Here is a 20,717-nt window from a genome sequence, read left to right on the forward strand (position 1 = left end):
CATGTTGTTTAATGCATTTATCTTTTTGTTAATAAAAAGAAAAGAAGAGGATATCTCTGTTTCCGTCCAGGGGTTGGCAGGTCCTTTTCCTCTGCTCTAACCCGCTTGTGTTCACACTGAGAGACACCTTTAATTACGAACCAGTAGAATCTGTTGATGGCATTTGTCTTTATTGAATTGTGGAGTCTACCAACAGAATTAATGAAGGTTGTAGTTTAAACAGTAAGTAACAGAAATCATGCACATGCAGCAGTTAGATGTAAAAACTTGTGATGTTCCAGTTTAATGTTCCAGTAACGTCATCTATTGGCTGAAATGCAGTATAATTAATAACTATTTTCATTCGTTTTGTTATCTTTTTAATCGCATTAGGTCCTCCTCGCCCCTAAAACATGTTGCACTGCCGTGTTACTATAGGCCAGCAGGGGCAAACCTGACACCTGAGAAGGCGTGTTGCATATTTTGCAGCTAATGTAGTTTTCCTCACACATTTTAACAGCAAAACATGAGCTAGAAAGGGGCAAGATGTCATTAAATCCTTCACATGTGGCCGTTTTGTCCCATCAAAAAAAAGAATTCCATGTTGTCATACGTTTGTGTTTATTGTGGTCAGAGCTGAACGACAGCCTTTTTCTTTGGGTGACGCTGGACAGTCTCCATGGCAACTGTGGCTTCGTAGAGAGGAACGGCTTCCTCTGGCTGAGGTCTGCTGACACAGACAAAGTCGGGTTTGATTTGTGGAGTTAGAGTAACCAACAGAACTTTGATAAAAGGTGTCTGAGTTACCTGAGAACTCCAGCTGACATCTTCTCCACAATGTCTTTAAGAACATCTGAAAATGGAGGTTAAAGACTCTAAAGACCTGAAAGGGTTTGCATGTTGTGTATCACAAACTTTGAGCTCAGGATACGGAGATATCTTCCTTGCTGAGCTGATGAGGCTGTCCAGACTTCAGGATTGAGGAAAGACACAGAGGCTGATTTTAAATGCAGCAATCTGCAGTCTGGAGGATCCAGCTGTGAAAGATAAGAACACAGATGGAAAAATAACAGAAGTTTTCCAAAAGCAGAGCTATAAAACAGGAATACTTCCATACAGCTGGGAAGTAAATTGTTCTGCTGCTTTGCATCCGACATTCACCTGCAGGTCTTGGTGGGATGTGACCCAGTGTCCACCCACCCCCAGGACACTGATGATGTCATGTTTGTGGGGGAGTAATCTCCTCTCCTCCGTCTCCTCCTCCTCTTTGTGCAGACGGACTTAAAATGTATGCAAACACAAAAGTCTGAATTTGTTCGTATAAAGAAGCTTTTTGGTGAAATCCCCGACATCTTTAAACAAAGGCTCGTGGAAAAAGCTTTTTTACCTCCAGAATCCACGACCATATCCACTCCCAGCCCTCCTGTCTCCTCCATAACCACCGACAGCAGATCTGATGAGTCGTTGTGCACAGGGATGACTCTGGCTTCACACACAAAGATACAGCCACATCACACAATGAGTGAAAGTGGCTCATAATACGTTTAAAACTGAAGATATAGGTCTAAACATCATGCTTGTAACTGTAATACCTTCACCAAAAGTCTCATGTTGCACTGAATGCGGTTTACCCACATGGTGGCAGCACGTCTTCATATTCAAAGCAAGTCATTTGAGAGAATCAAAGTGTAATCTTCTGGTTACGATGTGTAATTTAATAAGAACTCTGCAATATCTTGCAAAGTTATTACTAAATCATGGTGGCATTGAACAGCTGAAGCTTGTGCAAAATTAAACTCCTTTTTTGCACAGTTGGCTGCGACTTTAGGAGTCAGAAAAATCAGTTGGAAAGACAGAAAAAGAAGATCTCACCTACTAAAGGATCCTGAACACCTGAGGATGATGTGAAGTAGGAGGAAGCAAAGATGAAAGGTTGAAGGGGAAGAGTGTGCACGGAAAGAGTGAAACAAAAGCAGCTGTTCATCACAGGATGACATTGGATTCGTGAAGACTGGCTTTAAAAGTGAGCTGCAGAGAAGATGGAAGTGGCGTGAACACACCTACGCTGGGACGAAGCTGCTCCAGGAACGTGTGCTTTTGCTGCGAGTGTGACGTCGTCAGAACCTTGACTCCATGATAACAAGCCAGCTGGATGCACATGAGCCCGAAAGACTGCACCGCAAGAGGATACAAGATCATCACATACACGCGCTGCAAGCTAAGACGGGAGGGTTGGAGAAGAAGAAGTGATGGAGTCTTTGTGGTTTTACATACACTGGCTCCATCCAGGACCAGGAGTGTGTGTCCGGCTGCCATGCGAGCATGTGTGTGCAGAGCAGTGTAAGCACAAAGGCCGTCCCGCAGCGCTCCTGCGACACACACTGGGCTGAGCTTCTCTGGCTTCTGAACTGCAGAACAGAAATGCACAAGTGTATGAAACAGGATTTTACTGCCGTGAATATGTTGAATTTGGTCCTTTTGGGAGAGGAATTTAATTCATTAACATTTAAGATTTAAGCTGAATCTGAATCACCAGCAGCGCTCTACCTTAGATTTAAGGAGCATGAAGTGCAGACGAAGTCTTTTAAAGCAGCGCAGAGCAGTGTGACACTTCAGGTTAGGTCCTCTCTGTCTAAGACCTGCCGCTCACTTTTTCCCTTTTTTTCTTTTAGATTCCAGGAATCAGAGTCAAAAACACGATATAGAAAAAAGAACAGGGTTTCTACTGGTTACGGAAAGCAATATTTAAGACCAACGATTGTTCAGATTCAGGGTCAGATTTACTCAAACCCAAAGGAGTGACTAAATAATCAAAATGATCCAATCCCTGTTCTTATTTACTGTAACTACTTTAATTACTTTCTAATCGCTGATACAAGCTAGTTTCTTTATCTGGTGACATCTGATCATCCTTAAGTTTGAAGAACTGAAACAAGTCTCAATTTTATTGTCCAGCTTCCACTGAACCAACCTGAAACACATCGTTTCCAGGCATTCTTCATTAAATTTAAACTTCCATTTGACTAATTAGTCCTGCTGTACAAGCTGCTAACTGTAACTTCCTCTGAAAAAAAACAGACGTTTTGCTAGTTTGGCTCCTAATTTCTTTTTCTGTTTTCTTGTTTTTAAAACATTTTCTTGAAGGTTCACTTAGTTATATGTCAGTGTTACACACGTGTGGATCTTACCTAAATAGTATTCATCCACGTCGATGACTTCACAGAGTCCAGAACAGGTGGCGTCCAGGGGAAGGATACCTGAAGAGGGCATTAAGTTGACTTAAGTTTATTTTTCTTCTCGTTGGTCTACACAAAATCATCCACAATAAGTAAAAACAAGACTAAGATATAGCAGTTATATCAGTATTTGGACACATGCAGCTGAGATCAGGTGCGTCTCTAACAGTCATCCTTTAGATGCTTCTTCAACTTGATTAAAAAGGTTCAAGGACAAAAGAAATGTCAAGTGACCTTTGAAATGGGATTGTGCCTGGAAACAGACCTGTGGAAGGATTTGTTTCTGTAGCATTTAATGAGCCCAAAAAGCACAGCAGTGTCCGTTATTCTGAAATGGACAAACTTCTATGACCTGGCTGCTCGTTCAAACCGAGTATTCAGTGATGAAGCCCCGATCAGAAAGGGTTAACGACTGAAGTCCAGAGTTCTTTTGTGGAAATGGGAGAACTTTAGAGATGAACAAGCACTGATCAGGCCTCTATGGCAGAACTGTGAGACAGAAGCCAGCAGTTTTACAACTCTGACCAGGAGAAGCCAAACCCTCTGATCTCCTGACAAGATTAAACTCTTTGGACAGAATTCCCAACAGCATGTGTGAAGAGAAACAGGCGCTGGGTGTCACCTGGTTAATACCATCCCTACCGTCACCAGCATCATTCTGTGGGACGTCATGATGGAGGGAAAGAGGAATGCATAGAAAAAAACCCGAGTGTATTCAGGAGAACTGAAACTCCTCAAGTTGAGACATGAAGTCAGTCGAGTATCTCTGCACAGATCTGAAACTTCAGTTTTTAGGAAGACAAGACATAAGGCTGCCAAAGCTACTTAAAGTACTAAGTGAAGGGTCATGATACTTTTGGAAATTACATTTTTCAGATTTTTATTTCTAATAAATTAACTAAACTGTATGCCTCATCATTGTGGACTAATGTGTGTCGATTGATCTGAAAAAAATTTATTGTATCCCTTTAAAGATTTGTCTGAAACAGAACTAAAATGTAGAAAATATGCTCAATATTCCAAAATTCAACAAGCCCTGAGCCGCAGTGCTGTTTCATCCCCCCCATTCTCCTTCTCATCTCCATCATCAAACATAGAGTGAGACCCTTTAAAGCCATTTCTCACCTACAACCTCATCTTCTGGCTGAAAGAAGGTCACCTTCGGGCCAACTGTGGGAAAAGCACAAACCGACCAGTTAAACCAGTGCAGATGAAGAACCATGAAGGCACAGGTTATGAAGGGTTCATGTTTATTTTTAACAATCATGAAGCATGAGAGCAAACTGCTGGTGTGTTTGCAACCTTGAAGGACAACCCCTGCCACCTCCCTGCCGACAGGAATTAAATCTCTCTGGATCCCGACATCACTGAGCAGCTGGAACGGACAGAAGAGACATAAAGGAGGTGGAAGAACACTGGCAAGAGGCACATTAATACTCTTATGAGTGATGACGGGTCAAATATGACTTGGTTTGTAAAAAGGGAACCGTAAAGACAAAGTGTAACATGGTAACGTTTCATTTTTAATTTGATGCCAGCAACACACTTTTTAAATGGTTTAAAAAAGGGGTGCGTTTACCGCTTTGTTGCATCAGCTTCTCTGCTAACAACACTCGAAACAAAATGCACAACTTCTCTTATCGTGGGAATGAGCTGACGTCTCCCAAGCTTCACAAGATCACAGTCAGCAATCAAAAATAAATAAAAAATTGATGGGTGGCTCTTTTTTGTGCCAATTGTAGTTGTTTGAAATGTTCTTTCCACACATATCTTTTAGCAGAAGTTAGCCGCAAACTTTTCTCAAATTGACATTATCAGTACAACATTATTTTTGATTGAATTTCTATTTCCTTGAGATAATTTCTATACCTTAAGGTCCAGCGAGCTGAGTCCACATGCCTTCACCTGAATTCTGACCTGATGGCCTGCTAAGACATCTGGGAGAGTCTGGAGGGAAGCAAAAAGAGATTCCTGCTTTCAAAGATGTTTATTATGATCAACCAGACACAAAAACAAACCCACAGACAGTCAAAAGGTGATTTGATGCATTTGACACTGTCTTTTCCTATAAACTGTACGGTGCCGTTGACAAAAGCACCAAAACATTGGGGCCATTTCTCTGTCAAACACACTTTACAAAAACAAACTATATATTTCACGCAATGAGACAGTTTAACACGTATTGGATTTTAGGCTATTGCGTTGGAGCTCTAAAAAACAGCACAAAAATGCACTTTTTCTGATGCTTTTCTGTGCATATGTCTTCATGCATAATGTGATAAATATAACAGTGATAAACTCACCGCTTCCTGAATAACGAACTTGGGCTCAGCATCACTCACATCCGCTCTGCAGTATAAACCCTTCATACTGCTGCGTTTTTATTCATGCAGAAACACGCAGAAAATATCAAAAAATATTCAAAAACATTAATTAAAACCCGCTTTCTCTAAAATCAAATGCGTCGTCAACAGAAAACAAATGAAACTGCAGATTATCAATTGCTGCTAGCTTAAGTCAGCTGACTTCTTCTTCTTCTTCTTCACCGTTTAATACAAAGCTGCTACAATGGCGCCCTCTACTGGTCATTATACATAAAAGCACAAATCAATTACTTATCAAGAGTGAATTCACAAAAGTAAAGTTGGCATTTTCACTAATCCTCATTCCCTACAGTTTAAAAACGTAGATCTGTTTATTTATCTAATAAAAAATTATATAAAGACAGACAGAGCTTGTGTCTGACAGGGCTGCGCTAACTAGTTACACTCCAGACATGCATTATTCAGTGATGTTTCATCATATTTCAGTTTCGAGGTGTGCCTGCAATCTTAGTGTGATTTTGTCTCCAAGTTGTACTCCTGTTTTATATGTTCCAAACTGCCTGAATGCGTTGCTTGCAAGTTCTGTTAATTTGTTCAAATATTGGTCTTCTGTTTCATATCTTGAAAAAAAATAGTGTGTTAAATGTATAGGCTTGTGCCTAGAAAAACAAATATTATTATCATTAAGAAAATGTATGTACGCCGTTTTCTTTTTGGGTGTATTTAGCATATTCACCTGGATAAAAAAATCTGGATTTTTTTTTAATGAAACAGCAGCCATCAGGAGCGCTACTAATCCGTTTACTTCACAGCGTCTCGGTGTTCCCAGTCGTGAATACTGCTCTCGCGAGATGACATCAAGTTTCAATAAGAATTGATGACATCTCGCGAGATATGAGCAACGTTACCCCATTTTCCAGCTGTCCCTCAGTCGGTCGGGATTTCTAAACCACGGGAGAATCACCGGAAAGGGTTTTGGTGATAAACCATCACATTTTGGGAGACGATATCACATTATATGGTTACATAAACATACAACGAGCTACTTCATCCACCATTTAACGACGGAAGCTGAACTATGAGGTAAGAGCAGAGTGTAGTGTGGGTGATGTGAAAGAATGCCCCTGAGCGGGCTTACGAGCTGACGTTAGCTTCGCACTGGTTAGCCAACATGCTAGCTTCAGTGATAAATAACGGTAGTGGCTAACTGGTCATTTTTACGAGGTGTAGCTTACAAGCGCCAGACCGAAACCGTTCAGGTTTTGTTTGAAATGTCTGTTCAACACGAGCGGACTAACAAGAAACTGGAGGACGGTGCAATCCGGTCTTTACTTACAGTTAGCCAAAATGCTAATGTGAAATCACTGCATCTGCACTCCCTTTGACCTAACGTTAACATTCATCGTTGTCACTTGCGGTTAACCTTGCCGATAGTCAGGTCTGTTGAGAAGAATGGGATGAATAGACATGGTTGTTGAGTGTTGGGACAGGGAGTGACTGTTAGGGTGGAGATGGACTCTGCTAGTCAAGCGTTTTCTAACATTAATCCTGATGTCAGTCACAGCTGCCCTACCTGCTCGACCAAAAACACAACCCCCTGAGAACATTATTGTCTTTTTGAAACCACAAAGCGCCTGTGGGTGTTCATCATCTGCGAATCCAGCAGAAATGACGCAGGAAGTGAAGATTAATTGCCAAAGAGATCCTTCCTGTTACTGTAAACGCTATTTCCAGTGAGCTCGACTCACTTTCCCCGCATTAGTGGAGACTCAACTTCAGTGTTTTGATGGACAAAGCATGCGATGCTCCTATCGGTGAGGGCTGATTTCCATGGTAACGTGGATGCTGACCTCTTGAAGGTGGAAGAACTGCAGATGAAAACACTTTCATTAATGTTTGATGCTGTTTTAAAACTGTTTCCTGAGCCACCGTTTTGGATAACGTTCACAAACAAAAACACGTGTTTCGCGAGAAGAGCTAAACACAGCGTTGCCTACCTGTAATTCATCCTGTTTATGGTTTCTCTTTAATTTCTCAAATGTGAAGCTTTAGATATTGGTTTAGCATCAAAACTCAGACAAAACAAGACACTTATAAATATCACTTTGGACTCAAAACCACTTTGGAGTGTCATTACCGGGTAATGATTACACAGAACTAAGACTTTCTTGTGGTTTTCAGCACGCGGTTTTCAGCATGTCTGTGCAAAGTAAGTGTGCATTGCAGAGCATAAACATCCACTTTGAATTATAGATACATTTGATTTTGTCTGTACAGACCAGTTTAAGTAATGGCAGTAATAAGTTCTGTTTCTGCTCTATCTTATTTATCAGAGATCTCGGTGCCCTGATAAACCCACATTACCAATCCGGTCTCCGGCAGCTCTGTTAGAAAGTTAAAATAAATGTAGCTTTAAACAGGAAATACGGTTCAAATAAAGTTCAACAAGTACAGCTGGTCTGAGGAAACAGTGACTTAAAGATAAGAATTGCTAAATGTAATTCGTTCCTGCATATCCGCCCAACGCAGTTAGCTGCTTCATTAATTGAAGTTCATCATCTTCCATAATTGGTAAAGTTACCAAACAGCAACTTACTGTAAACTGTGTGACACATTTTACATTGATAAGGCAGCTGACCCACTTTTAATAATTCACCAAATCATGACATCTGTAATATAAAACTGGTTATACAGTCTGAAAAAGAATTCTTTAAGTTTGCCTTAAGAACAGCCTCCACTTAAACACGATCACAGACATTTTCACTAATTCCACCCGACTTGAACATTTTTTAGTTAGCTTGTTTGTTACAGAACATTGTAAAGTTGTGTAATATTCTTAGATTATGTTCATAAAAACCTTTGCATATTAAGAGGTGGTTGTTCTGCAGCTTTTCTGTGAACTGGACTGTTTCATGTATTCACTTCCTGTTTTACTTGCATCACTCCCGTGACCATCGCACACCCGTTTTGTTTCAACTGAAAAGCTGCAAACACACCCTGATGCGTCTCTGTCATTCTTCTTCACGTGTTTACATATTTATCTTTGCACTAACTCCACTAAAATGCCCTTTTGGCTTATTTAGACCAGGACCAGGTCTGATGATGGATCTGGTCTCAGTTTTAAAACCGACACACTTACTGGTGAGCACATTCCTGTGAAAGGACTGCAGCCTGAGGGAAGGATGGAGTGATGCAGGAGGAGATGGAGACACTACTGTCATAATCTCATGTGTGTGTCCTCGGTGGATGTGGGTCCTGTCACCTATCGGGTCTCACTGCTCGACAGCAGGGTGATAATGATACCAGGGTGTGTGTTGGAGAGAGATGAATCCATAGAGCTCGGGGTCAGAGTGTGTGTGTCTTTAGTGTGTGAGTGTGACATGGGGGGACCTCGGTGTGTTTGTGTGTTTTGGAAAGAGGTTTTATGCACATGTTATACGTGTGGGAGTGTTTAGAGGGAGAATGCTGTGTGAAGAAGCTGCAGTTATTAATAACAACACTATCATGATTTAGGCATCTACACACGATACAGTGCTGAAAATGACAGCTTGTTTTGATTAACCCGACAGGCCTTTGTTTCTTTAAAGTGTCTCTGCTGTTGATCACACAACACGGGTCATGTTTTACCCAAAATCACTTTGTGTATCCTGAGAAAATGGCTACAGTTCGGGTTCATTGCACCTCTGTGCACACAGTGGACAGTTGTTGGTAGAGTTGGTATCTCTCACTGACCCACTGAGATCATTTAGGGTCCAAAACGTCAGTGTTCTGATTCAAACTAACGACAACTCTTTTTAAGCATTTTAAATGCTATAATTTCTTTGGTAAATGGTGGAGGTCAGTGTTTAAAGATTTGTCTTGTCTCATGTCTGGTGTGAAGCTTTATCTCCGTTACTTCTTTAAGAAACTGGTCGTGTAGCTGAAAAATCCCCAATTGAGTTGACGCCGAATCAAATTGAAGTTTATTTATTTGGGGGAAATCGCCCGAAAATTAGGATGATTTTCACAGCAAGGACTCAGTGGGTGGGTCTGATTGAAGGAATATCTTCTCACCTTTTCTATTAAAGCAAAATTCCCTGGAAGAGCGAGCAATGAATGAATAGATAAACGCCAAAAAACAGTCATTTTTAAGCTATAACGACACATGATGACTCACATAACTTGGTTTTTCCTGACTTCTCAACTGTTGACTTGAGATACAGTGACATAAGATATAAAAATGTATTTAAATACATGTAATGAAAACGTAATCCACTGTTCATGTAAGAGTCGGGAGTGTGTGTGTGTGTGTGTGTGTGTGTGTGTGTGTGAGGGGCTTAACAGGCATCTGTCACAGGCCTCGATAACAGACCAACACTTCACTGACATCCCAACGCTGTAATTATACAGACCAGTCCCACAAATGCAAGGCAGACACAGCAAAAACACTGCATTAATCCTTTAAGCACACAAAGGACAACCCGAGACAACAGCAGCAAAGACTTTTTTCATTTTATTTGTTCCCCAAAAGTTCGAGGAGGTGTTTTTATAGGCTGATTCATACTTTGCACCCACCTTATAACCCTAAGTGGTGTGTTGATGGTGGTGTCGTACTGTGATAATCTCTTGTCATATTTTCTTTTAAAGGTCACACAAATGACATGTCTCGCTGTTTCCTTCAGTCTGAGGATTTGTTTTAACTTTGAGCTAAAAAACAAGCGTGAGATTGTTTCTCAAGCAGCTTATTTGCTTTAAATGGTTATTTTCTAACTCCGCGGTAGTGTTTAGAAACACGACATATAAAAGTCATACAGTTTAATACGACTGCATTGATCTGCTGGGTGTCCGCGTTCATTTTTAAAGCAACGCTTTGTCTTCTGTATATTTGTGCCGTCGGCTCGAGTCGAGCTAACGAGGTTTAACAGCTGAACGGAGGTTTCACTCCCAGCCCAAGTTTAGAGCAGTTAGGCAGTGTTTTGTCCTTGCTCAACTGCTTCAGCTGAGTGTGTGTGTTTGTGTAGGGTGGTCTTTATTCCCCTGACCTAGTTAAGCCGGTTACTTTGTCCTGCCACTTTGATGATAATGAGGAACACACATTCCATTATACACCCCTTAAAAGGCCAAAAACAGTTTGATACTGAAGAAAGAATCATTTGTCCACCACAACTTATGCTCCCCACACACCAGAAGACTCTGAAAGACTCTGAAAGACTATCAGCTCACATCTAAAGACTAGAGTTCAGAGGTTTTAGTCCCAGACTAGCCTCAGACTAAAGATTTTACAAAGACTGAATCTTCTAGGGTCACTATTTACAAGACTACAACTAGATTTTTTTGATTTTTTCCCATCATGCTCAGCAGAAGTTTTTAAAAAATGGAGGAGAAGCAGCTTTTAGCTACAGCTGCTGTTGTTGAGCAGTGGTTTGTAGTGAAAAACCCAACAAAAAGAAGAGAAAACGCCACAGAATATCGCTCGTTCTTCTACGTCCGCCGACATGTTTGTTACTGACTGTCTACTTTCCTGTTGATTGTGTTATGTCACTGCGACCTGCGATAATATTAAACACGTTTGATATGATCCAAGCCCAAGACTAGGTAAAGACTGCAGATTACCACCTTAAACTTAACGATGGAGATGACGGGACCGCGCCGAGACTCCAGTTAGACTCCTAAAGACTCCAGTTAGACTCCTAAAGACTCCTAAAGACTCAGTTTTCAGTTTGGGACTGTGGAAATCGTTTGGTGTGAGCCCAGCATTACAAACATTTCCATAAGGAGACATTGTGACTTGTTTGAGCAGCATGGACTAAATCATCGTGAAATATAACCCCGACTGAAATGCCTTCAGCAGGATTTCTCATTGTTTGGTAAGAAAAACACAGTTATGGAACCCCCCCCACACAGAGACCCTCGGTAAACCTTTTACTGTTGCAGTGTGTTATGTTAGCTGTCTGCTAACAGCGAGGCAGGTCTGGATCTGATTAACATGCCTCTAATAAGTGTGTAACACAGACGTATGTGTCAACGTGAGGGGGGGGGGGGGGTGTTTTATCAATACGTTTTAAACAAATAAAAACCACATTTGCATCTCTAAAATGTCAAATAAAAGCAAGCTTTTGTAACAGCAGAAATTCAAGGTAAATGTTGCAATGCCTGAAAGAAAGTGAGTGAAAAGTGTCACTTTTAGCAGACTGTGGTCGTCTCCTCAGTCGCAGTGTTTGGAGATGAGTGAGCGTGGACCGGAGTGGGTTTGGAAACATGCAGCTGAGCCTACGCAGCCAGCTCAGATAAAGGTTTAGTGTCCTGTTGATCTGCACAAACATGGCTGACACACAGTTTAGTCACCTTTGGAGTGGGACCAGTCTGAATGCAGACGACAGCAGCAGATCAGTGGGGGTTCCTAAACATTTTTATATGGACTTAAAACATGATATTTGAAGACATCTTGATGTCCATTTGCCTTCTGTTTGAACTTCCATAGGACAGCCGTACATCAGCACCTTTCAGACGTTATTTGCTCCTTTTAACATGCTTTTAAACTTCTGCCAACTTTCCATCGAGTGCTTCTGGTTTATTGATTGACTCCAGGTTAGGTTCCATCCCTGAGTGCGATTGAGTGCTTGGATGGAGATCGATCAAACTCTTCATCTGTTATCTTAATGTGTTGTTTCAGGTGTTGTGTAGCTGGAGAAGACTGACTGAACCATGGCACAGTTCCCAACCACATTCACAGGTCAGTATGTGTTTCCGTGGAGCTGAGATGGAGACGTTTAGAGAAGTTTTGGAGCTTGTGTCATCGTATCCGGATGTGTTAAAACAAACCTTTTAAACACCCAACTGAATACCTAGAGGAGATGCTCATTTAAACTCACCAGTCAGGTTTATCTAAAGACTAACCAGGTGCTGAGAGAGGGTGGAAAACTACCGTCACACTCCAGAGCAGCTTCCACTTTATAAAGTCTGATTCAGGACAGCTGGTGTTATTGTGAGGTGTGAGGTTTGCTGATTTAAACTCCAAATGCATCAGTCCGCTGTTTGCATGGTTACAGATTGTACTCGAGCACTTGTCCATGCAACAGTTCGTATACGTGTGTGTAACCGCAGAGTTTGATGCATTACATCCTCACACAGATGTTTTCGGAATCTATAAAACGTGTTTTTTGATTCGATAAGTGCAAATCAGTGCAGTAAAAGCCACGTGTGACACTTTGTTGAGGCTCAGCTGTGGCGGGAGACGCCACATTGCTGATCTGTGTGACCGTAGCCTAAGAAAACTGCTCCTCAGACACATTTGCTGCATCCGGAGACCTGTTATTTTTTTCAAAGTCATCTTTTTAGGACCGTGGAGCACAGTGGAAACGCTGACAGTTGCAGTCTGAGGAATCTTTTAAGTTTAATTAAGTTCCTGGAATGGAAATACCAGGCGCTTTTGTCTGAAATGCAGCTTAAAATATTTGAGAAAAGCAGCAGCATACGGCTCCACCGTCCTTTCAAAAGTACCCACCAAAATAAGTAATCTCCATTCTTTTTTTGTGCAAATGAATTGAAAAAACATACCTGAGGACATATGAGTTGATACAGCACCTTTGCAAGCATATAACTGCCAAACTGTTGGGAAAGTGAAGCAGACAGATTCCCATCAGAACGACAAACAGATGGAGACAAAGGCAGAATAAGTCAATGTTTCTAAAACACAGTGTGAGATTTGTCAGACTATAAACAGATTTTGTAATGGTTACAGAGAGCGTAGTTCAGGCTTGCCTCTGGCTTTCATCAGAGACGCACCTCAGAGCAGCCGTTGAACAGTGTAACCTCACAAATATGAGACTGAATTAATAGCCGTTTGTTGTGATTAGCTCTTAGCTTTCTGGCAGAAACATCCAGGGTGCAAAGAGCTGAGAAAGCAGCCGTAGTTAACCAAAAGAGAGGAAGGAAATCCTTTCTGTCAGTCATAGTTTTTCTTGCATTTGAAAATGAGTCGGCGTGATTAATTCAACTGTAAATCAAAAGTGGCTGCGCGCCTGCCTATCTCTAATGTAGCGTCTAATTTATGTGGTCACCAACACGGCAACAAAGTGGAAACTTCCCAACAGCAGAGCACTAATAGGCTGAGTAATTGTTGAGTAAAGCCACTGTCGGGTGCATAAAGCTGACTGGGGTCAGTGTATTACTGGCTCTTAAGGCTGTTATAGTGAAGATGTTTTTTTAATTTAAACCTTTCTCATAAGCGACCAATTTTGATTGAGTATATCCCATATTCTGCAGCATTGTTAGATGAAGCATCTGATCACAAATCTTCATATTCAGCGAATGATTAATCTGTTAAATTGACTTGTGCAGTCTGTGACTCTGTCGTCAGTCTGTAGTAACCTTCCAACGAGAACTGAAACTGATGACTAACGCATTCTTGTCTGTGTCTGGCTTTGTCTCGGCCTTCACGGTTGTGACTGTATACGTGTGTGTGTGTGTGTGTGTTGGATTTTTATGTGGGTGTGTCAGGTCCAGATGTGTTTCTGATCTCCGTGGATGAGAGAGCCAAACATGATCAGCAGTTTCACAGCCTCTCTCCGACTGCTGGGGGTTACATCACAGGTAACGATCCGTCTCCCCGATCTCCAAACCGCAAAAACCTGCACAGTACATTAGTAAGGCGAGATAAAGGGCTTCGATGAGCCCCGTGTCACATGTCTCACTGTGGGGAACTGTGGGGAACTTGCTGTCCAGGTGTCAAATGTCCTCAGTGCCCGATGAAACAGGAAACTGGACTTCATTAGGGAGAAAACATTGTAAATTACAGCCAAGCCTTTAACTGCATGATGTGATTTGGTGCCTTCCAAGTTAAACTGAGTCAGTCAACACAATCCCTGCTGATGGTGCCCTCAGATCAGCTGTGAAGAAGCTGAGCTGCACCATACATTGTTTATTTATTCCAGTATTTGCTCTGAATAAAGCCAGATTAATCACAGTTTATGTTTTATTTTTCAAAGTGTGCTGTTACCTCACGTCTCGCCTCTGTTCGTCTGTCAGGTGACCAGGCCAGAAACTTTTTCCTTCAATCAGGGCTACCCCCACCCATCCTGGCCCAAATATGGTGAGTCACTTAGCCTTAAATGAACCTCCAGGACACACCCTGACAGATAAGCAGCCATTTCATTGGCCCAGAACAATAGATTTACACTTAAGCGTTTTACAATCAGGATTGTTCAGTTGACAATTAGGGCTTGTACCGATAATTATGATTAACAACATTAGTTTATGTATAAACATGCATCTTATTAGAAATAAAGATGACTGGGTGATTGTAGATCAAATAGCGGAGATGAGGTGATTAGATATTAACTGATTTTTTTGATAGTAATCTGATTACATTCTCTTAACCTGCAGGGCTCTGGCTGACATGAACAGTGATGGCAGGATGGATATCCACGAGTTTTCCATCGCCATGAAACTCATCAAACTGAAACTGCAGGGCCACCCTCTGCCCCCCGCCCTTCCTCCCAGTATGAAGCAGCCTCCTCTGCCTTTACCCACACAAACCGGCTTTGGTAAGACTGACTCAGAGTGAACTTTGAATGTGAGGTCATCGACCTGCTTTTGTTTGGTTCCATTTTGAAGTGATCATTCCTCTGTGGTGTTGATAGACTTTAGCGGCTCATTGACTCAAATAGAAAACAAAAAGGCAGTGATGAAACCCTGCAGGCCTGTTTGGGAAGGTCCTTATTTTTCTGTTATATAGTAAATGTTTGGTTGCTCAGCAGCATCCGCTGCCTGTTAAAGCCTTGAAGGCAAATCCAGCAGCAATAGTTTCTCCTTCAGACTGGTGCTGTTGTTCTGCACCACATTTACTGTCATTGTTGGGATTCAGTCTGCACTGTGTGCGTTTCTCCTCAGGTATGCCCCCCATGGGCCCCATGCCAGCTCCTCTGTCAGTGCCCCCGCTCCCCCTGCCTCCTCTTCCTGTGGGAGTGTCTCCCCCTCTCGTATCGTCCGTACCACCTCCCCTTCCGCAGCCTATCGCCAACGGAGCTCCTCCAACAGCCATGATGCCGCCCATCCCAGGCTTCTCCCACCCAGGTAAGATACCAACACAAAGCAGAGTCTTCAGATGTGGCAAATGACTGTTTTGCAAAGTTGGAGCTCGTTAAATACGTTGAGATGAAGCAGAGTAGTTGACCTCAGCCTAAAATGTTCTCTTTTTTGTTTCCTGCAGCCGCCGCTGTCAACAAATCCGCATCCTTTAATCGTTCCAGCGCCAAGCTGCAGAAGGTGTCCTCGTTTGATGCTGCTGGGTGCGTCAAAGGGTTCTGTGCAGTTTTACCAGATAAAAATGCCGTTGCATCCTTTCTCATGGGCTGTTTGTGTCTTTTTCTGTTTTTTATCGCAGTGCTCTGCCTCCCCCTGATTGGGCCGTACCTCAGTCCTCCAGGCTCAAGTACCGGCAGCTGTTCAACTCCCATGACAAGATGATGAGTGGACACCTCACTGGTACTTGGACTGACACGAACATGTTATTGTTTGCGGTCATATTTCTGTGATTTTTGCCACAGTTTTAAGAGTGTTTCTGTTGTTCAGGTCCCCAGGCTCGCACCATCCTGATGCAGTCCAGTCTTCCTCAGGGTCAGCTGGCCACAATATGGTCAGTGCATTATAATTCAGCTGTTTTTTAATGCAACAAAGCAATTAATCTATCAAATTTTAAATGTGTTAAATGATTTTCCCCATAAGGAGTCTATCAGACATCGACCAGGATGGAAAACTAACGGCTGAGGAGTTCATCTTGGCTATGCACCTCATAGATATGGCTATGTCAGGGTTGCCGCTGCCTCCTGTGTTACCACCTGATTACCTCCCACCCACGTTCAGGTAAATACTGCTGAATACCTCCTCAACTAGCCCACGGCAGTAGCTTGGATACGTGCATTGTTATATAAAAGCAGCCACGAATGCTTAATGTAGAATAATTTTAACAGCAGGTGTGAAGTAAAGGAGGTTTTCTACATTAGTCAGTGTTGCATGGATATAATGGTTTTAATCTGTCATGACTGATATTAAATTGCTTATTTTAAGATTTTAGATCCAACAAACTAAGTCACAGCAATAAAAGTGGGGGTGTGTTTGATTGTTTGTTCCATCGCTGTGTGTTTCAGACGTGTGCGAAGCGACAGTGTTCAGTCGGACCAAAAGAGCGTCCACGAGGAGGTGGAAGAGGAGGCTGAGAGCAACCAAGACAAGAAACTACCAGGTGATTTTATTTTTTAAATTCAGTCTGTGTGTGACTGTTCAAACAGGGACTCGGTCTTACTTCAGCTGTTATCGTGTGTTTGGACATGAAGACCGAGCAAACCGAAGTGGATAACACGGTCAGGCAGTGTTAGAGTTTCTCTGTGTTCTGAAATAAAAGTTATTGGGTGTCATTTAAATTTTATGGGTATGTGGATAGCACAGTCTATGAATTCCTGTGAAAAGATGCTGGTGGAGATGGTGCGCATGTCTTTTAAGCTGATTTAGTTTTACATGGATCTATGAAAACAGGAGGGTGTTTCTGTTTTAGCAGAAGCGATATCTTTGCATAAACAACAGCGACCAACCATCTTTGTGCAGATCAGTCACCAGCTGGGTTTCCTTTGCTGTTTTTGATTTGCATTGAGAAGACGTGAACAAGAAAAAGCAAATGGAAATAAAACAAGAATATTTCGTCAAACACTTGAGGTGGTTTTTGCCTCTTTTAGAACAATAACCTGGAAAAAGGTTGTTCCAGGCTCCTTCTGGTCTGACGTGGCAAACGATAAACTCACAGGTCAAATATCCCAGCCGTCCCCAGAGATGAAAGTTACTCCTGAAGAAGAGCTTTCTTTTTCTTCCTTTTGTGGATGTCCACCACAGGTGTTGTTTTTCCCCTTGTTTAGATTTATTTACCCATTAGAACAACTACTTCTTCTACTGAATTACACAGACTAACAACAGAACATGTATTTCCGCCCTCTGGCGACTCAATGCAGCCTTATTTCTTCACAAAACAGTTTATGGAAACATGATTCAGATTTTACTGCAGTGTTTCAAAAGATCAGTTTTGTAAATGAAAATCCGTCTGTTGTTGCATTTCTGAGGAGTGGCGCTGTTCCTGTATACTTTAGGTACTGTGTACAATAGGCTTATCTCATTTAACTTCAGGATTCATAACTAAAGCTTCTGTCTCAGCGAGATGTAAGCTTTTTGGAACTGTCAGCTGTCTACGTAACATTAAAAAGCTGCTTCTTTTGTGAAATCTTTAAGTTGCTGATGAACTCGGCACGTGCAAAGATAAAGCAGGATAGTGTTTCTTTGCATTAGTTTTCTCTTGATTAGCGCTTAAAAAGGAAACTCTCGCTCCCTTTTTCCCTTTTTAAGATTTTACAAATCATCAGTTGTGGCCGTGATGTGTTGTTTGAACTTTTGAGCTCTTTGTGTGACCGCAGTGACGTTTGAGGACAAGAAGAGAGAGAACTTTGAGCGAGGAAACCTGGAGTTGGAGAAGAGACGTCAGGCTCTGCAGGAGCAGCAGAGGAAAGAGCAGGAGAGGCTGGCAGCGCTGGAGAGGGAGGAACAGGAGAGAAAGGTCCTCATTTCCATACTGTGTGCATTCCAAATGTGACCAGGTCATGGTGTGTGGCGTTGCCATGAGCCATAAAATATTCAGCCTTCGCAGTAACAGCCACAGTCTCCTCAGTCCATAAGTTGTGTTCAAACCTGGTGGAACAAATAAAAACTTGTTTGTTTTGCCAGCTCATTTTCGTGCGCGTGTGTTTCAGGAGCGCGAGCGTCTGGAGCACGAAAGGAGACGACAGCATGAACTTGAAAAACAACTTGAGAAACAGAGAGAGCTGGAAAGGCAGCGAGAAGAAGAGAGACGCAAGGAGATAGAGAGGAGAGAGGTAATCAGAGAGGAGAGCGGTGGTTAGCAGGTATCTGAATTTGAAATGAAGAGCTGTGGTTGGGCAGAAGTTTAGCTGCTGCAGACTTGTAATTACGTCTGCTGTGGATGTCTTCGGAGCCTCTCACACTTCATCACCGCCATCCTTTTTTAATCTCAGTGTTTACAGTAAAGAGCCTGATTTACACCCTGCAGCAGCTGTGTAATATCTGACTGCAGTATGTTGTAATCTCTACACCTATTGTGTAAGTCTGAAATGTTGTGAAATGAAATAAAACCTTTTGTGCTTAACTTGTGTTCCAGGCTGCTAAACGGGAATTAGAGCGCCAGCGACAGTTGGAGTGGGAGCGGCAGCGTCGCCAGGAGCTTCTGACTCAAAGAAACAGAGAGCAGGAGAGTATAGTGCTGCTCAAGGCCAGGAAGAAAACCCTGGAGTTCGAACTGGAGGCTCTGGTAATTAAAAAAATCCACGTCTCGTCACGAAATCCAACGTGCCATAACACGGTCAACGTGTTCTCATCAGTAAAACTGAGTCAGACTGAATATCTTCCATCTCCACAGCAGACACGCAGTATTAGATGTTGCCAAAGCAAACTGGAATAAGCTGCTGAGGAAAATCCGACAAAGAGATTAACATGGTCAGTGGGTCAGCCGGCGACCATAAACAAAGACAGATAAAGCAGCAGCATCCTGTGCTGCAGTCAAACTGACCCCTCAAGTTGTGTCCAAGTATAGTCAGAGGTTGCATTGGCTCATTCAGACAGAGAATTGAACCCTTTAGGAGAAACTTCACCGATTGCACCTATAAATTAAGACGTTAGACCAGAGCATTGATGAGCTGCAGTTACAATGACTCAGGCCATGCACTGCAGTAGTTGTAGTTCTGTGCTCAGATTTGTCGATGTTCTGCTTTATTAACACAACAAACAGTTCATATTCTTATTGCACATGTTACAGTGGATGCGTTGGAGTAGAAAACTTAAGAAACACCGACTATGTTGAGTGACAGAAACAACTGCAGAGCAACCAGCCTGCACGTGATGTCATGACTTCGCCTCTCCATGTTTTGGCATCTGTAGGTTATATTTTACATATTCTAACGTCTGTGTCCCGTTTTCCAGAATGACAAGAAGACCCAACTGGAGGGTAAACTGAAGGATGTTCGGTTTCGTCTGTCGGCTCAGCGGAGGGAGGTGGAGCAGACCAACCAAACCAGAGAGACGCGCATAGCTGAGATCACACTGCTCCAGCAGCAGCTGCAGGTATGCAGAACGTCCACGAACATCTGCAGGCAGACACGCGTCACGCTGATTCAGCTGATTCAGCTGATTCAGCTGCTTCTTTTAGTAAAAACGAGTAGTGACGGTTCTGCTGCTTCTTTTAGTAAAAACGAGTAGTGACGATTCTGCTGCTTCTTTTAGTAAAAACGAGTAGTGACGATTCTGCTGCTTCTTTTAGTAAAAACGAGTAGTGACGGTTCTGCTGCTTCTTTAAGTAAAAACGAGTAGTGACGATTCAGCTGCTTCTTTTAGTGAAAACGAGTAGTGACGATTCTGCTGCTTCTTTTAGTAAAAACGAGTAGTGACGGTTCTGCTGCTTCTTTTAGTAAAAACGAGTAGTGACGGTTCTGCTGCTTCTTTAAGTAAAAACGAGTAGTGACGATTCAGCTGCTTCTTTTAGTGAAAACGAGTAGTGACGATTCTGCTGCTTCTTTTAGTAAAAACGAGTAGTGACGGTTCTGCTGCTTCTTTTAGTAAAAACGAGTAGTGACGGTTCTGCTGCTTCTTTAAGTAAAAACGAGTAGTGACGATTCTGCTGCTTCTTTTAGTAAAAACGAGTAGTGACGATTCTGCTGCTTCTTTTAGTAAAAACGAGTAGTGACGATTCTGCTGCTTCTTTTAGTGAAAACGAGTAGTGACGGTTCTGCTGCTTCTTTTAGTAAAAACGAGTAGTGACGATTCTGCTGCTTCTTTAAGTAAAAACGAGTAGTGACGATTCTGCTGCTTCTTTAAGGAAAAACGAGTAGTGACGATTCTGCTGCTTCTTTAAGTAAAAACGAGTAGTGACGATTCTGCTGCTTCTTTAAGTAAAAACGAGTAGTGACGATTCTGCTGCTTCTTTAAGTAAAAACGAGTAGTGACGATTCTGCTGCTTCTTTAAGTAAAAACGAGTAGTGACGATTCTGCTGCTTCTTTAAGTAAAAACGAGTAGTGATGATTCTGCTGCTTCTTTTAGTAAAAACGAGTAGTGACGGTTCTGCTGCTTCTTTAAGTAAAAACGAGTAGTGAC

The 20,717-nt window shown here is 42.2% G+C and overlaps 2 protein-coding genes across 6 annotated transcripts in view; one reads left to right on the forward strand and one right to left on the reverse strand.

Moving 5' to 3' along the window:
* Nucleotides 1-153: 153 nt before the first annotated feature.
* cryzl1 (crystallin, zeta (quinone reductase)-like 1) lies at nt 154-5,753 on the reverse strand. 4 transcript variants are annotated; one of them, XM_072390543.1, is made up of 13 exons: nt 5,519-5,753; nt 5,085-5,162; nt 4,518-4,590; nt 4,341-4,385; nt 3,168-3,236; nt 2,254-2,387; nt 2,040-2,151; nt 1,852-1,872; nt 1,367-1,465; nt 1,141-1,259; nt 911-1,016; nt 787-832; nt 154-706 (listed from the first exon to the last, which is right to left on the reverse strand). In XM_072390543.1, the coding sequence occupies exons 1-13, from the start codon at nt 5,582-5,584 to the stop codon at nt 610-612; spliced, it is 1,065 nt and encodes a 354-aa protein (XP_072246644.1). In that variant the 5' UTR covers nt 5,585-5,753; the 3' UTR covers nt 154-609. The 4 variants fall into 4 exon arrangements, with proteins under 4 accessions (XP_072246644.1, XP_072246643.1, XP_072246646.1 ...); XM_072390542.1 differs by having other exon boundaries at nt 154-709; XM_072390545.1 differs by lacking the exon at nt 1,852-1,872.
* Nucleotides 5,754-6,451: 698 nt separating this feature from the next.
* itsn1 (intersectin 1 (SH3 domain protein)) overlaps nt 6,452-20,717 on the forward strand; it is a 55,879-nt gene continuing 41,613 nt past the window's right edge. For both annotated transcript variants that reach the window (XM_072390546.1, XM_072390547.1), the window contains exons 1-15: nt 6,452-6,622; nt 12,192-12,251; nt 14,018-14,110; nt 14,546-14,609; nt 14,903-15,063; nt 15,410-15,592; nt 15,729-15,807; nt 15,903-16,003; nt 16,091-16,154; nt 16,244-16,381; nt 16,666-16,760; nt 17,974-18,113; nt 18,307-18,429; nt 18,732-18,881; nt 19,550-19,690. In XM_072390546.1, the coding sequence (XP_072246647.1) occupies nt 12,224-12,251; nt 14,018-14,110; nt 14,546-14,609; nt 14,903-15,063; nt 15,410-15,592; nt 15,729-15,807; nt 15,903-16,003; nt 16,091-16,154; nt 16,244-16,381; nt 16,666-16,760; nt 17,974-18,113; nt 18,307-18,429; nt 18,732-18,881; nt 19,550-19,690 (1,560 nt within the window). In that variant the 5' untranslated portion in view covers nt 6,452-6,622; nt 12,192-12,223. The remainder of the gene's footprint in view (nt 6,623-12,191; nt 12,252-14,017; nt 14,111-14,545; nt 14,610-14,902; nt 15,064-15,409; nt 15,593-15,728; nt 15,808-15,902; nt 16,004-16,090; nt 16,155-16,243; nt 16,382-16,665; nt 16,761-17,973; nt 18,114-18,306; nt 18,430-18,731; nt 18,882-19,549; nt 19,691-20,717) is intronic.

The sequence above is a fragment of the Leuresthes tenuis genome, unplaced genomic scaffold, assembly GCF_036924035.1.
Source record: "Leuresthes tenuis unplaced genomic scaffold, fLeuTen1.0.hap1 SCAF_8, whole genome shotgun sequence".
In the NCBI taxonomy this organism is placed as follows: domain Eukaryota; kingdom Metazoa; phylum Chordata; class Actinopteri; order Atheriniformes; family Atherinopsidae; genus Leuresthes; species Leuresthes tenuis.

What these genes read in the sequence shown, in the direction of transcription:
- cryzl1 (XM_072390542.1), bottom strand. Translation starts at nt 5,584, where the DNA reads ATGAAGGGTTTATACTGCAGAGCGGATGTGAGTGATGCTGAGCCCAAG. An exon ending in CATCCCACCAAGACCTGCAG is followed by an intron (nt 1,017 to 1,140) that starts GTGAATGTCGGA and finishes TATCTTTCACAG; the next exon opens with CTGGATCCTCCAGACTGCAG. An exon ending in ATGTCAGCTGGAGTTCTCAG is followed by an intron (nt 710 to 786) that starts GTAACTCAGACA and finishes TGTCTGTGTCAG; the next exon opens with CAGACCTCAGCCAGAGGAAG.